Raw genomic sequence first — 16,637 nt, forward strand, 5'->3', positions numbered from 1 at the left:
TTTTTTCATTATAACATATATATTTTAGATGACCAAAATAAATGAATGGATGAGCAAAAAAAAAAAACAAAAAAAAATTCATAGAATTATAAATGTAATCACAAAAATTATCATTATTACAACACAACAAAGTTCTCTACTGTACCCTAAATTTGATCAACACAGAAAACAATAGAAAAATAGTAAAAAAAAACTACCATGGATAAATCCGAGAGTTAAGGCAAACTAAAAAAAAATCCGGAAACTACGATAATGATATGAATTTCACCATTAAACGAATAATTATTATCAATAAACATGAATTGAAGAATAGCAAAAAAAAAAATTACGGAAGTTTATCATTGATATATGTATATGTACCATACATTTGGGATTGACGATTTGGGTTTTCCGTTTTCCGGATATACTAACCAACTATATCAACATTATGTTTTTAGAGCTATGAGATAACGCACACACACACACACACACATGCACAGCAGAATTGAACATCAACAACAACAACAACAAAAAGTCTAAATATATCGGTTTTTATTCTCATTTACTTTTTTTTGTCTTCAACTTTGACTTTCTAATTTCAAAAATCAAACATTGAAATGTAATGGAGAAAGAAAGTTAGTAAGAAAAAAAACTGTTTTTTCTCCCACCAAACACACACACACACATGTTTGAAGAAACATCATCATTATCGTTATAATCATCATCAACATCAACATTGTCGATAAATGGTAAATTATAGGAATGATGTTAAAACGAGTACTGTATGTTATATATGTTATATTGTTGATTGAAAATTCAATTTAACTGTAACTATCGTTACAAAAAAATTTTTTTCCTATTTTGTTTCTAGTTATTATTGTTTCTCTATGTCTTTGTGAATGCAGCACAAGATGGTAGTGGACCATTTTCTTGTTGATCGCATTCAATTTATTTTTGACCATTTTTTTTCATCATCATCATCATCATCAACCATTTAATGAACAATAGTTAAATGGTAAATAAATATAAAGTGAAAATTTGTTCAACCGCAAAATTCCCATTCTTCTTCTTCTTCATCATCATCTTTTTCATTGTTTAGATCCGATTCTTATTTGTTTGATTTGTATGTTATATATATATATATTGTATTGACATATAAGTTTTGATTTTTTGGTGTTTGTGTGTGTGTGTGAATGGGAAGTATAAATTTGTAGAATTTAAAATTACAAATTTTGTTGTGGATGATAATAATAAAATACGGGAAATTGTTAGCTAAAGAAAAAAAAAAGAAACATGGACATTAGTAGTCACAAAGTGTATACTCTAATAGTGGAAAAATATTAAATGCTGACCATTTTGAAATTAAACGGAACCATTTTTCCGGTTGATTTAACGGTAACAAAAAATAGAACGAAGAAGAGAGAATGGATAAAAAAAAATATAGAGAATTTGAGAATATCAAATTTCAAACGTTAGAACTAGACAAGAACGTTTGAAAAAAAGGAGGAGTAGGTGGAAAAAAAATGGTGAATTTTAGAAGAAAAAAAAACGACAAAACGTAAAAAAATAAATTGTAAATACTCCCACACACACACACACACACAGGAAAAACGTGAGATACGATAATGATGAGAATCATATTATCCGAACTATATGAATCTTATGAATCTGAGAAAAAAAATTCCATTTTTTTACGTTTACCGTTTTCATGTTACAAAAGAAAAAATGATGAAAAAAAACTGGACAGAAAAAAAAATTCGTTACAAAACAGAATGTAGGAAAATTATCGACAAAAAAATAGCAAGCAGAATAGCAAACATAGAAACAATGGCAACAGCTGCTGCTGCTGCTGCTGCTACTGTTGTATGTTGTCATTGTTGTTGTTGTTGTTGTTGTTGTTGCTGTTTTTGAACTGCATTGGTCGACATATTTATCTATTACATATAAATGTATTCGTATGATTCGAGAGAGAGAGAGAGCAAAACAAAAATTCTTTGTCCAATTCTGTCCTCGATTTTTATCAGGGAATTTTTTTGGCTTAGGTTTTTAGCTTATTTTGTCACTAAAGTGGCAAAAGTTATTGGTCACACACACGCACACAAAACAAACCTGTCATCCCCTACAATCTCAAAACTTGTTTGTGTGTGTGTGTGTGTGTACTAATAACGGCTGGCACGATATATATATATATATAGTCATATTAAGAATGGAATTTCTTTTCATTTTCCATTTATGAGATATGATGAAAATGGATACAAATAGAAAATAAAAAATTCTGCTGTTGATAATATAGTTTGTTTGTTTTTGTTTTCGGTAGTAAATAATAGAATAGATCAGAACAGATCATATTTTCAGTGTATTGGAAAAATATTCTTGTTTTTTTCTCTCTCTCTTTTGAAACAACAATGTAGATTATGTTTCAATTTGTCAAAATTCTATTGAATTTTTTTTTGTCTGTTTTTTTCATTCATTGAAATTAAATTCACATACAGAATATGAAAAAGAATTGTAAAAATTGAAAACAAAAATTTTTTTTTTCTCTGTACGGAACTTATTTACAAACAGAATTTATTCGATAAAAATCATGGTAGAAATTTTTTAAAAAAATACGGTTATTCCAATCACTAGGTGATAAAACAACCAAATTCAATTTTCTTCAATTCTTCAAATAGTGTGTATTGGTTTTTTTTTCATCACTACTCACTACTCTTATCACATTTTGGTGATCAATCAAATGAATGAATGGAAAATGGAAAAATTGTTTTATTTTATTTTTTTTTTCTTCCACTTTCATCAACTACTAGATTCATATTCATAGCTTGTTGCCAAATATGAATATCATTCGACCAATTCGTACATACACAACTTAATTTTTAGAATTATTATTATTATTATGTGGCTAGATGGCCAACAATAACGAAAACAATATACATGATGATGATGATGATTAATTTATTCCTGTAGAATATTGGTTGAACCATAAGAAATTTTTTTTTTATTTTTTTTTTGAATTCTTTATTCGTTATTGAATATATAATCTATGACCATTCATGTAATAATTTATATAATTCGTTTATTTGTCAATGTCAAAATGTATTTTATGGTTGCTGTTGACCACACACACACATATATCATCATTATTGCTGAAACTAGAATAATATTGAAAAAAATTCATCACGTTTTTTGACTAGATTTCCATTTTTTTTCTACTGAAAATTCAAAAAAAAAAATGTTTGAAATATCCATAAAAAATGAGTTGAAAATAAATTTATAACTCGAACAACAACAACAACAACAGCAGCAAAAATTCTTGACAATGGTAAATAAAAATAAAAAAAAAAAAGTCAAGAATAAATGAATGAAACAAAACAAAAAAAAATCCACAGAATTTGAAATACGATTCGTATATTGTTCAAGATATGAAAATATGATGCCGGAAATACAATAGCAATTGTATAAAGGTCAAAGGTTTTTTTTTCCTATTCGGATGATATCAAAAAATTAGTCGTAGTAAATTACCAACAATTTAAATGAATCATCAAATTGTCAACCAGTTTAGTATATTATTAGCTACCGTAAATAAAAAGTGAGAGAAAGAGAGAGAGCTTTGAGTTCGTTATTTTTTATTATTATTATTACACACAGACACACACACACTACCGAAATTCAATACCGATGAATGATTAGCTCAATAAAATTGAGAAAAAAAAACAACACTATTGGCCGACAAGAATCACACCATAAATGAAAAATAAACAAACAAACAGAAAGATAGAAAAATTCGGGTCATAAACGGTAACTTCGGCAATAAAAAAAAAATTCTCAGGTAGCCAAAAAAAAAATAAAAATAAATAGTTTATTATGGGCGTCAATGACGATGATAAACAAACAGACAAAACAAAATAAAACAAAAAAAGAAAGAACAAACACTCGGCACATGGACATAATTCACCAAACAAAAAAAAACGAAAAAAAAACAACAACAAACGAAACAATGACGTGATAGAAAAAAAAATGTTTTATTGTTTGTGAGAAATGGTAACCAGAAATAAAAAGCGAAAAGAATCGAAAAATAACCAAAGACAATAAATAAATATAAATGAAAAAAAATTGAAGATTTAATATTACAATGCTACATTGGTTCATTTACACTGTGAGTGAATGAAAATTAAAGAAAATTTTCGATTCATTTCATTGTCCAAATGTGTCTTATGCAATAACATATGACTTTTTCTTCTTCGTTTTTTTTACCATTTCATTGTCATTGGTAAAAGTTTTTCCATTAATCCCTATATATATTGGATTTGGAAAGAAATCTCATTGGAATAATTTTTATTGAAAAAAAAATAAAACAAAACCAGAAAGAAAAAGAAAAGAATCAACAAACATCATTACCAGTACTACTTTTCATGCATTTTATTTTTGTTTTTACTTTTTTTTTGCTGAGAAAAAAAAATTCTTACTAAAATGACAAAAACAATTGACTGGATGAATGAATTTGTTCTGCGAACATTCTAACAAACAAACAATAAACTTTTCAAGAATATTCGTGCAGTTATATATTTCTAATAAATTTCCCTGTTTCAAATGATTCCAATAAAAAAAATCACATTTTTTTTAAAAACCAAATCATCATATGGGTGGATGTTTGTTGGATATTGTAAAGGAATAATATCCGTTTATTATTATCAAACAAACAAATAATATTGATCATCCACATGATGATGATGATGATGATCAGAAAGAGAATTGCATTCAAACAAACAAACAAACAAACAAACAAACATTTATATTTATAGATATAAATTATAGCTGGCGATGGCATTTTGGTTTTATATTTTTTTCCTCTTTATCACTTTCTCCATTTTTGTGTGTGTGTGTGTGCATTGCATACATAGAGAGAGAGAGAGAGAAAAATATGTCACAAATAATGGCCAAATATATTGACACACACACACACACACACACACACAAAGATTTTTATATGGACAAACACAAAAACGTACATATGTGTGGCACATATATATAAAATATTATAAAATATGGAATGTTGTATATATATATTGAAATATTACATAAATAATATGATCAATTATTAATCTATAACATCAGTCAAATCAAGTACCAAGCAATGAGAGAAAGGAAACAAGAACAACAACAACAACAACAAAAACAAAAAAAGTAAAGAAATCGTTAAATGTCGCCGCCGCCACCGCCATTGCCGACAAAAACGATAAAAAAAAGACCCAAGAAGAACCTAGAATAGTGGAGTAAATATGACTAAAAAAAATAAAAATAAAAAGTTTTGTACGAATAATAATAATAATGTTTCTATATATATATATTTATACGTGTGTGTGTGTGTGTTTTGGCCAAATTTTTTTTTTTTGTTCCCAATTGCTTTTCATCCAAGATCAAACTTGTGGCTATAGCAAAAGCTTGATTAGTGCTTTACCAGAATCAGGGAGGACAAGAGGGCATGTTCTTCATTTCGGAAACTTTCTCACCTAACAAAAAAAAAAAATTCAACCAATGTAAAACTGTATGGGTTTTCCAATATGAAAAAAAAACATTTTTGTCCTCATCTACCCCTTAGTCAATCTGGTAACCATAAGCTAATAGAATAATAACATATAAAAAAAAGTAAAACTTCAATTTGCTAGAAAAAAATTCATCATTATTGAATGGAATATATAAATAAATGAATGAATAAACCAAACGGTGGCTAGCTAGCTAGCTAAAAAATCAATATTACCAAAGAACGAAACCGAAAAAAAAATTCTTCATGGAGATCAAAGGCGCCTCATGTTGTTGTTTTACATCCACGAATAAATAAATAAAAAAACATTTCGAACCATTTTACTTTATAAAGAAAAAGAATATGTAAAAAAAAGTGATAGTCAAGTGATACATGCCGAAAAAAAGTGTTTAGCTAATCAATTTATTCTTCATTCTCTGAATGATGTTTGGTCAATTTCTTGTTTTTCTCTTATTTTATATTCTTTTTTTCAAGTTTTTTTCCGATATAATTTATATTCACAAATGAACATACATAGATTATTATTTGGTTGTGGACCAGGTGGAGGTAATGGCCGATAATGTCGTCCATGTTTAGTTTTATTATTATAAAATGATCGACCTCTATATATTGATTGACGTTGTCGTTGTTGTTGTTGTTGTTGTTTTGAATTGTTTCTAATGGACGTTGTTGTTGTTGTTGTTGTTGGTTTTATTGCTGTTGAAATATATTGTCGACCACGTTTATTTCTTTTAATATTAAAGAAATTCCGATAAGAATTTTGAGCTAACCATGATGATAATAATAATGGTGTTGTTGTTGTTGTCGTTGTTGTTGTTGTTGTTGTTGATTTTGATAAACGATAACGATAATAATTGAAAATTTTTTGCTCATCATCATTATCATAATCGATAACATTAACATTTTTATTGTTGATTGTAGTCGATTCGTTTATATTGATAGTTTGATTGGCAGTAGTAATTGGTGATGGATCAACAATAAAATTGGTCAAATTATTTTTATAATCATTATTATCATCATTGTTGGTCAATAATAATGATGAAGATTTTGATGATAATGGCCATAATTGCATTGTACTTATTGTATAAACATTATTGAATAATAATAACAATGATAAAAAGAATCTAATAATTGTATGGAAAATTTGTAACATTTTTTTTCTTGTTAATGAATGTTGTTTGTTTACTGATGATGATGATGATGATGATGATTGGAAGACAAGATGATTATTATCTAAATTTTTATCTACTATAATCAATGATGATGATGATCGAAATAATCTTGTATGATGATTATGATCGATTTGTAGATGTGAACACCAATTATTTATGGCAGGATTGTATTTGAATCGATTTAATATTATCGATATGATTGATTCAAATAATACAATTTTAATTGATTTCACAACCAATAATGGAAAATTTTTGTCATTTTTTCTATTTGATTTCATTATCATCATGTTGATAATTGATAGATCGTAAGAGAACTGAATGTAGGAATGAATGAATGATAATGATATGTATGGTAATTTTTAATTTAAAAAAAAAATTTTTGTTTGAATTTTCCAATGAGCAATTTCTTTTTGTCGTTTTTTTTTATGATTCAAAATTTTCAATTCTTTCTTTGTTTTTTTTTTGGTTGTTCTATTTTTTTTTTCGTAGATTCATTCATTCATTACTATAGTGTGTTTGTTTAATGAGAAACAAAACAGCAAACAAGTTTTTTTTCTTCTTCTTCTTCTTGTTCAATGTAATTTTCAATTATCTTGTATGTGTAGATTCTTCTATTAAAGCTCAAGGCGCCATTCTTTAACATTATTCTTTTTCTATTTTTTTTAGTAATAAATGTAGAATTTTAGGTTTTTAATAATTTTCTTAAATTTTAGCCATTTTCATGATAATCATTATCACACACACTGGTTGACGTTTGGTATGAAAATTCTTAATGTTAAACTATTACTGTTACAAAGAAATCGTTGCGAAATGAAATTCAATCAAATTGAAATTACAAAAAAAAAATACACATAGATTGTGGTAAAATGCCATGATGATGATGATGATGATGATGATAATAGTAATGAAGAAAAAAGTTCAAACAAATGAAATCCAATCAAATTCCTGTGTATGGTATCTGTGTGTGTGTGTGTGCGTGAATTATTTTAAAATTCTTTGTTGTCGTTGCTTTTTTTCCCCCGTAAGCCGATGATGATGATGAAAGTTAATTGAAAAACGTGCGTTCAATTCTTGAAAAAAAGGGTTCACAGGTTTTTTTTTTACTGTAGAATAAGAAATGAATTACACAATGTGCCTGTGTGTGCGTGTATGTGTATGAGAAACAATGAAAAAAAAACGAAAATGTTCACGGTCCGAATCTTGTAATAATACGAATGACGTTTCGCGGAATAAATTTTGATTTTTTTTTCATTTCAAATAAATTCATGGATTTTTGTCTTCTCACATTTCGTTGAGAAATAATTTTGAATCAATTTCTTTTTTTTTTGATTGAAAAAAAGAGATGCACAATGACAGGAAATTTATTTTCCATACATGTGATTTTTATTATTATTCTTTGAGTTTGTTTTAGATTTAGAGAGAGAGAGAGAGAGAGAAAAAAAAATTGAATACAGAATCCAATACAGAATGACAATGATGATGATGATTGTGGTGAAAGCAAAGCAAAAAAAAAACAAAAACTTTATTCAATCTGATACATATGGTCAGAATAATGTGCACTTTTTTTGAAACACAATAGATTTGTGTTGCCAGAATGGAAATAAAAAAAAGAAGAAAAATTATTCACTGATTGTGACATGAATAATTTCAGATATATAAATATATTGGTGAATGTTAACATTGATTAAGTTTTTTTTTTCATTCAGAATTGAAATTCAGAATTTTTTTTTAAGAATCTGAATGAAAATGTAAATTGAAACAATGACAACAAAAAAAAACCACAACGATACGAAACAAGAAAAAAAACTGCCAAAATTGATTTTACGAACAACAAAACCAGAAAAATAAATACTGCTTATCGATTGAAATTCGTTTATTCTGCTGTCGTCGTCGTCGTTGTTGTTGTTGTTGTTGTTGTTGTTGATAATTCTTATTGTTTTTGTTGATCACAATGTTTTTTTTTCTTTGATTAGATCTCACTAATATATTTTTTTTGTTTTGTTTTTGAATTTGATTCGATCGTATTTTTTTTTCTCTGTATCTCGTTAATCAGTACATAATCGCAACATAGGAATAACAAATGTGAATCGAATAGAATCGGATGTTGTAATTGGAAAGAAGAAGATGAAAGTTTTTGTTGTTGTTGTTGTTGTTGTTTTCGCGGTGAACAAAAAGAGAATACAAGAGAACAAAAAGTTTATTTTTCATTCAATCAAATGAAATGAGTTATCGTAATCATCATTGTCATCATTTGGAAATGTCAAAATTAAATTACTTTTGAATGATGATAAAAGTACAAATCGGTTTAATATTAGAGTTTGAACACGAATTCTTTTCTTGGATGTTTTGAATGCGAATTTTTTCTCTTTCTTTTGGTGAAAACAAGAACAAAACAAAAAACAAATTGGCGATACTTGTTTTAAACAATAATGAAAAAAAGTTATCATCATCATCATCCTTTGTGTCGATTTGGAACAGAAAAGAAAAACGAGAAAAAAAAACGAAAAAATTTTCACTTTTTTTTCTTTAATCAATCAACAGATAATGATGATTACATTCATTCATTCCATTGAATCGAACACAACACAAACACTTAACTATTGTTCAAAATAATTCAATTTCCAATGGACAATTCTTTATTTGAAGCAATACATGATATATGATTCAGGTCAAGTGAATGAAGACCATATATATATATATATGCACATTGAATAAACAATAGAAATTTTCGTTAAATTTATTGAAGAAGATTTACGATAATGTTACATGAAATGTTTGACGTGTTTTCTTTTCTTTTCTATTTTTTTTGAAGGTATAAAGAATATATATATCTCTTCACATATTGAAAATTATCATTACTTTTTTTTATCAAGAATCAACAAATTCAATTATTTATGAGTGTAAACGATTTTCTGTTCTCATACTAGAATCAATTGTATGAATCCAACGGAAAAACAAAAACAAAAACAATCATCTTGTTGTTGTTGTTTTTGTTGTTGTTCTCTTCTATGGATGTGTTTATTTTTTTTTTTTTTTTGATCCATTTGTGAATTCGTGATCATCATCATCATCATCATAGTTTGGTGGTTAGCAAGAATAGATGAGAACAAACAAACAAACAAAAAAATTGACAATGAAATTGATTAAATTTTTATTTGTTTTCGCATTGGATTCTATTTTTTTTTTTTTTTTTTGGTTCAAAGAAGTAATAAAAAAAAAGATTCAAAACAAAATCATACGAAACAAGAATTGAATAAAATTTTCATTATATTTGTTTTTTGTTTTGTTTTGTATTTCATTTCATTTTTTTTCAGACAAATCATTTTGAAGACAAAACAAAAAAAAAAACACCCACAGGAAAATCAATATTAGTGGACAAATTATTTTTTTCGGTCAAAATCAACAGGAAATAAAAAGTTTTTATTTTTATGCAGAAAATTCTGGTCGATTCTGTTGTTTGTTTTGTTTTTTTTCGGCTGAAACAGATAATAATGTTCAGAATCAACATTGAAATTAGTACTAATTGTTAGATAATTAGCTATTTGAAGCTATATATAGATATATATATGGACAAATGATAAACTGTATATGGTGTATAGTGGTGAATTCCCATTCGGGTGATTAACAAACATTTATAATGTATGAGAATTTTAGTATTTTTTTTTTTTTTTTGTTGATGAAAGAATGAAAAATGAACACAATGGAATAGCAGAAAAAAATGGCGACAAATTGTAATGATATTTTTTCTTTTTTTTTGTTGTTGAAAATGTGTATACAGATAATTCTTTGTATGAAATGAGAAAATAATCGATTAAACGAAAATGTAATCAAAATTCAAATACAGAATCAATGTAACGGCGACGATAATAAACAACAACAACAACAACAACAACCATATGGAGAACAAAATTCAAGTGACAATTGTTTTGAAATGAAATTGAATGAATGAATATTTGAAATCAATATTGATGTGTGTGCGCCCGCGAGAGAGAAAGAATAATTTTTTTTCACTGTTGTTGCAGTTGGTTTGGTTTTCATGATTTTAAATGTCGAAAACAAACAAACAAAAAAAAATTTTGATTTTTTTTCTGTCCAGTAAGGGTTTGCAATTTTTTGACAGTAACGAAAATTTCTGCACTGTTTTTTTTTCTCTGTTCGGCCATATAATAAGAAAATCTAAACGAAAAATAAATCTATACACCACCACCAACACCACCAGCAGCTGTAGCAGTGGTGAAAATAATTTTTTTTTTTTTTGACCAAAATAAAAAAATGGGCGTTTATGCGATGGTCAATGAAGCATTTTTTTTTTACTTTTCATGAAAAAAAAAAATTTTTTTTGTTTGGTTTAAAAAATTTCACTCATCGAAAATATGAAGAAAAATGATGATGATGATGATGATGACGATGAAATGAACCGTAAAGTGAATTTTTTTTTTTGCCAATTTCATTCTTTCATCATCATCAATATATATGAAACGAATGAGTCATATACACGCGTTACAACAACGATGAGACATGAATGAAATTATTTTTTTTTTCGCTGTCCATCAAAAATCAAACAACCATAAGATGGACTAAGAATAGAAGAAGAAGAAGAAAAAAAATGACTGACTAAATCAATGGTGGATGAATATGACCATTTTCTGGTTGGACAACGATTGACCATCATTGACACAGACACACACACACACACACACACACACACACACACACCGTACACCGTACACAAATTGAATGATCAATTTTTTTTTGTTTTGTTGTTGAAAAATAGCTGAAAAAAAAATTAGACAAGAATTTTTTGGATGGCCAAAAATTTACAGAAACAATACACGATATTATTAAGCACAGAGAATTTAAATGATTTTTTTAGAAATTTTTTTTTTATTTTTTTTTATTTTCATTCCATCACTTGAATGTTGTTGTGAATGGTTCATAATAAAAACCCACAAGACACGAAAAAAAAACAAAAAGAAAAATAATTTTTTTTTTTGTATTGGTTTCTCTCTCTGTGTGTGTGTGTGTGTGTGTAAGTGTATGCACGATGTTTTTGTCATTGGTCCATCATCATCGTCAAGCCCAACTAACATTATTTTTGGTCCCGCGAATTTTTTTTTTTTTTCGTTTCTCTTTGAACAAATGGTTACACATTGGTTATTTTGGATAGTTTAGTTTGTGTATATGAACACACAGACACACACACATGCACAAAAATGCAAACACAAATACATGTTGTATTTGACAGCGACGGCGTATTAAAAAAAAAAATAAAAATAAAATAATGTTATACACATGCACCAGGAATATAATAATAACAACAACAACAACAACAACAAAAAAAAATAGAAGAATTCTATACCATCATCATTATTATCATCAACATTGTAATATCTGTGTGTGTGTTTTGTTATATACGCTTATATCATACGGATACCTAACTCCAACATCAACACACACACACACACACACAGGAAATTGTGGCATCAATATTCGAACCTTTGAATCAGATATTTTCTTATGTTAACGGAATTTTTTTTCTATTTTCATTGATGAAAGTAAAATAAAAAAAAGTGAAATGGATAAAAATTGCAAATATATATAAAAAAAAATTGAAAAAGAAAAATAGAATTTCCTGTCAGTCAGAATTTATTTTCATTTTTTTTTCATAATCATCACGAATGTAGAGAATTGTGAACAAAAAAAAATTCGAATTTGAAATTGATTTGAGTCACAGACGATGATGATGATGATGAGAATTTCTTGTAAATCCACCCACACCATGATGATTGTGTGTGTGTTTGTCACTTGAAAAAATGACCTTAAATCAAATGATGATCATGATCATCATTATCATCAATTGATAAATAATCTAAAAGATTTCAGTGAAAAAAAATTTCTTATTTCTTTTTTAAATTGTTTTTGAAATTGAGAAATAACCTCATATTTACATTTCTTCATCAATTTTTCATTGATAGATAGCAAATGATAATCATAATCACACACACAAAATACAGGGAAATAAGAATTGTTCAGTGGTGAAGAGAAAAAAAAATCTTGAATTTCAATTTCATCACCAAATATTTTCGATTAAATCGACTTTAAATAATGTTTAAAAATGCAATGCTTTTGTAGCCAATATAAAACAAAATTACCGATAAAAAAATATCGGATAATATGTGTTTTCGCCATTCCATCCAAAAAAAAAAAAAAATTACATTCTTCACATCCATTTTATTCATTGTGAAAAAAAACGAAAAAAAAACGTGAGCCGAATAATCAAAAAAAAAAAAAAAAAAAAAACTTTTCCAATAATCGGACAAAGAGAGATGATGAAAAGCTATGAGGAATTCAATCTTTTTCAAACTATGAATGAAAGTAACAATTTGAGAAAAAAAAGGAAAAAAACAAAATTTACGATAAAATCTAGACCAGTGCAAAGTTTCATTGTATTGATTGGGATAAAATTTTGGAAACTTTTCATAATAATTGAAATTTTTTTTGTTTTCATTTTTCATTTAGAAAAGATTAAATTGAATATAATCGACGTCAACAACAGTGAACATGATTGAGTGCAGTGAACACTGCAACAATCAACCGATACATTTCATTCAATTCATACCTTATGCATACCTTTCAATTTGATAAACAACAAAAAAAAACAACCGTAAAAAAGGTTATTTTTCCAAATATAAAAAAAACAAAAACAACAATAATAATTGAATTTAAACTGACAGAAAAATGAACAATTGTCGACCAAAAAAAAAAAAATTCAATTCGATTTTCAAGCTAATTCACGTCATTGAATCGATCAGAGAAAAAAAGAGTAACGACAGTTGTAGAATAACCAAATCGAACACACAGACCGAAAAATTATTAAATAAATGAATGGATGAATGATTCAATGATTGGGTGAAAGAGAAAGAGAAAATGGAAAATTCAAATTGATTAACGACATTTTTTTTTCGATATCGATATGATTTTTGTGCGTGTGTGTGTGTATTCATGTGTAATGAATTTTTTTTTTCACTGTGCGTTGAAATATTGAAAATATTTGCTATGAAAAAAAAACCGAACCGAATTTTTTTTTCTTTGTCTGGCCTCACACAAGATTATACGATGTGTGTGTGTGTGTGTGTGAGTACGAGGTTTTGTGGTCGAGATACCACAAAGATAATTTGTTTTTTTTTCTTCTTTTTTTGTTTTGTTTTGTTTTATTTAAATTGTATGTTTCTCGGGTTTTTTTATTTTGTCATAATTTTTCTTTTTTTTCTTTTTGAAACCCACTACCATCATCATCATCATCATCATCATTTTTACTATTATTATATGGCCTTATGGATTTCAGTCCATTTTGTTTATTGCCCCCACTGTTTTTTTTTTATCATCATCATCATTATGGATCTCTATTTTTTTCATCCATTTGATTATGTTCCGGTGTATTCATCGTGCCATCATCATCATCATCATCATCAACAACAACAACAACATTGGGCCATAATTTAACAAATTTGGTCTTTGATGTTGTTGTTATTTCTTTCTTTCTTTCTTTCTTTTTTTTGTACATGGTTGTTTGGCTTTTTCTACATGATTATTGTAATAATAATTTTCTCCTTCTCTCTCTCTCTCATTTTCATTGGAATTCCGGACGATATCACCGATGATGTAGACAGAAAAAAATAGACTAAATAGAATGATGAATAGAACTGAGTGAAAGCAATTGTGTTCCATAAGAGCAACATTTTCATATTGCACGCGTGAGTAATAAATGAAAAAAAAATGCCAGAGTGGGAATTTATCGTTGGTTAAAATAGGAAAAAAAAGAAAGAAATATTCTATGGAATTCCTTGTTCCAATGTATGAACAAATAGAATGAACTGAGAAAATAAAAAATATTTTTTTTCCCTTTCTATTATTGGTTGGTCGGTTAATTTTTTTTTTCTTTCATAATTCATTTCATATTCAAACACACAATCAAACGATTTGATCAATTGAAAAATTGTAGAGAAAATAAGAGAAAAGAATGGTAGAAAAAAAAATCATCGACAACAATTCATTATGGTTTTCGAAATAGGAATTTATCAATTCCTTTTCATCCGTTTTGTTGTCGTTGTTAGTAGGTCATCATCATCATTTTTTCCTTTCTTTTTTTTGGTAACGAAAAAAAAAATGATTCGGCAAATTCTAAATGGCTACGTTTGATTTACGTGTATTGTAATAATGTTTTTTTATTTGGAAATGGAACCTTGAGAGAATTCACAGACTTTGTTGTTGTTGTTGCTGTTGTTGTTCACATTTTCAATTTTCCATTAAACCAGAGAGAAAAAAAATCGCATATCTCACCAATTTCACTTCTTATGGTTCCAGAAAAAAAATTGATCCTGAAATTTTTTTTTTTTGCACTGAATAAAATGCATTCCCTTTTAACACCCATAAACATTCAAATTTTGCTTCCCATTTGGTTATGGTAACAATCATTTGCCAAAATGTGTCGGTTTTTTTTGTTGGAACAAGAATATTTCTTGACGAATTTCACGATTCACAGCAATTTTATATCGAGATGTGTACAATTATTGTTGTTGTCGAATATAAGAAAAAAAAATTTGCAAATAACCTGAATATCAAATTGAATCCTTTTATCACAAATCCATAAACAAAATTGATTAATCCGATTAAAGATTGAATAAGAAAGATAGACAAACAAACAAACTCAAAAATAGACAGATCAATCTAAAAATTTGGTCAAAGACATATGATGATAGATGTTCTAGATATAGAAATTCATATATGACCACGAAAAAAATGACCATCAGAATTTTTTGTATTTATGAAGCTATCAATCATTTGAATGTTTTTATTTTGACCAGAACAGAAGAAAACAAAAATATTCAAGCCATTCTTATTGACGATTCATTTTTTTTTTTTTTTTTTTTGGTGAATTGTAATGTGCTAACTTCTAAATTCTAGTATGTTTTGTTTGTCCGTCTGTGTGTGTGTGTGTGTGGAAAAACTTGGACTAGAATTTTTTGTAATCAATCATATGATTATTATTTGAAATAGATATAATCGATGATGATGATGATGATGGTGATGATGATAACCAATAACAACAGACAACAGATACTTGTCGAAATCAAATTGTATCATTATCGATTATCGATCTTTCGATTTCTTTATTTTTCATTTATTTCATTATTCTCATTTAATCGACATGTCTTGCTGAGAAATTATTAAACAACAAAAATGAACAAAAACAACCAATATTGGTGAATTATTCGATCATCGAAATTGTTTTATGAGTAAGAAAAACAAAATAATCTTGCCGTTTGAGTGTTTAATAATTATCATAATAAAATAATTAATTGAATACAAAGAAAAATTATTGGAAATTCTCCTTTTGTCATTTTTGTTGTTGTTGTTGCTGTTGTTGTTTCACCAGAATAATGTAGCCATTCAACCGTAAACAATTTGTAACAAATGTACAAAAAAGTGTTTTTTTTCATTAATTTTTCCATTTACAACATTTGTTTCCAATAATAATTCTTAGTTTTTGACAAACAAATCGATAATTGTTTTTTTTCAAAATCAATATTCATACAAATCATAATGATGTTTTTTTTCTGGTGACAAATATCGAATGAAAAATTATCAACCAAGAGAATATATGAACTTTCACTCTTTTTTAAAAGTAGCTATTTACTTGATTAGCTTTCTCATTTCAATATGGTGACGACGATCATCATCATCATTTTGCGTGGAACAAATGGTGGTGAATAAATTTGCAATGATGATTAGCTTGTTTTTTCCTTCTCTCTTTGTTCACCCCCTTTATTATTTCACATTTTTTTTCTGGTTCTGGCTTCGATTTCCATGTTTCAATCGAATTATTCTATCCATCATCATTCATTAATATCATTCATCGTTTGGATATTAATATCAAACAGAAAAGG

The 16,637-nt window shown here is 27.1% G+C and overlaps 1 protein-coding gene across 2 annotated transcripts in view; it reads right to left on the reverse strand.

The window, feature by feature from the left end:
- The window catches only part of Sol1, a 41,558-nt gene that overhangs the window by 11,937 nt on the left and 12,984 nt on the right, over positions 1-16,637 (reverse strand). Inside the window, exon 7 of one of the 2 annotated variants that reach the window (XM_075731118.1) lies at positions 8,769-8,830. The exons of the other annotated variant lie outside the window; for it this stretch is intronic. Coding sequence (XP_075587233.1) covers positions 8,769-8,830 — 62 coding nt within the window. The remainder of the gene's footprint in view (positions 1-8,768; positions 8,831-16,637) is intronic. 2 annotated transcript variants of the gene reach the window in all.

This window comes from Dermatophagoides farinae, chromosome 5 (assembly GCF_024713945.1).
Source record: "Dermatophagoides farinae isolate YC_2012a chromosome 5, ASM2471394v1, whole genome shotgun sequence".
In the NCBI taxonomy this organism is placed as follows: Eukaryota; Metazoa; Arthropoda; class Arachnida; order Sarcoptiformes; family Pyroglyphidae; genus Dermatophagoides; species Dermatophagoides farinae.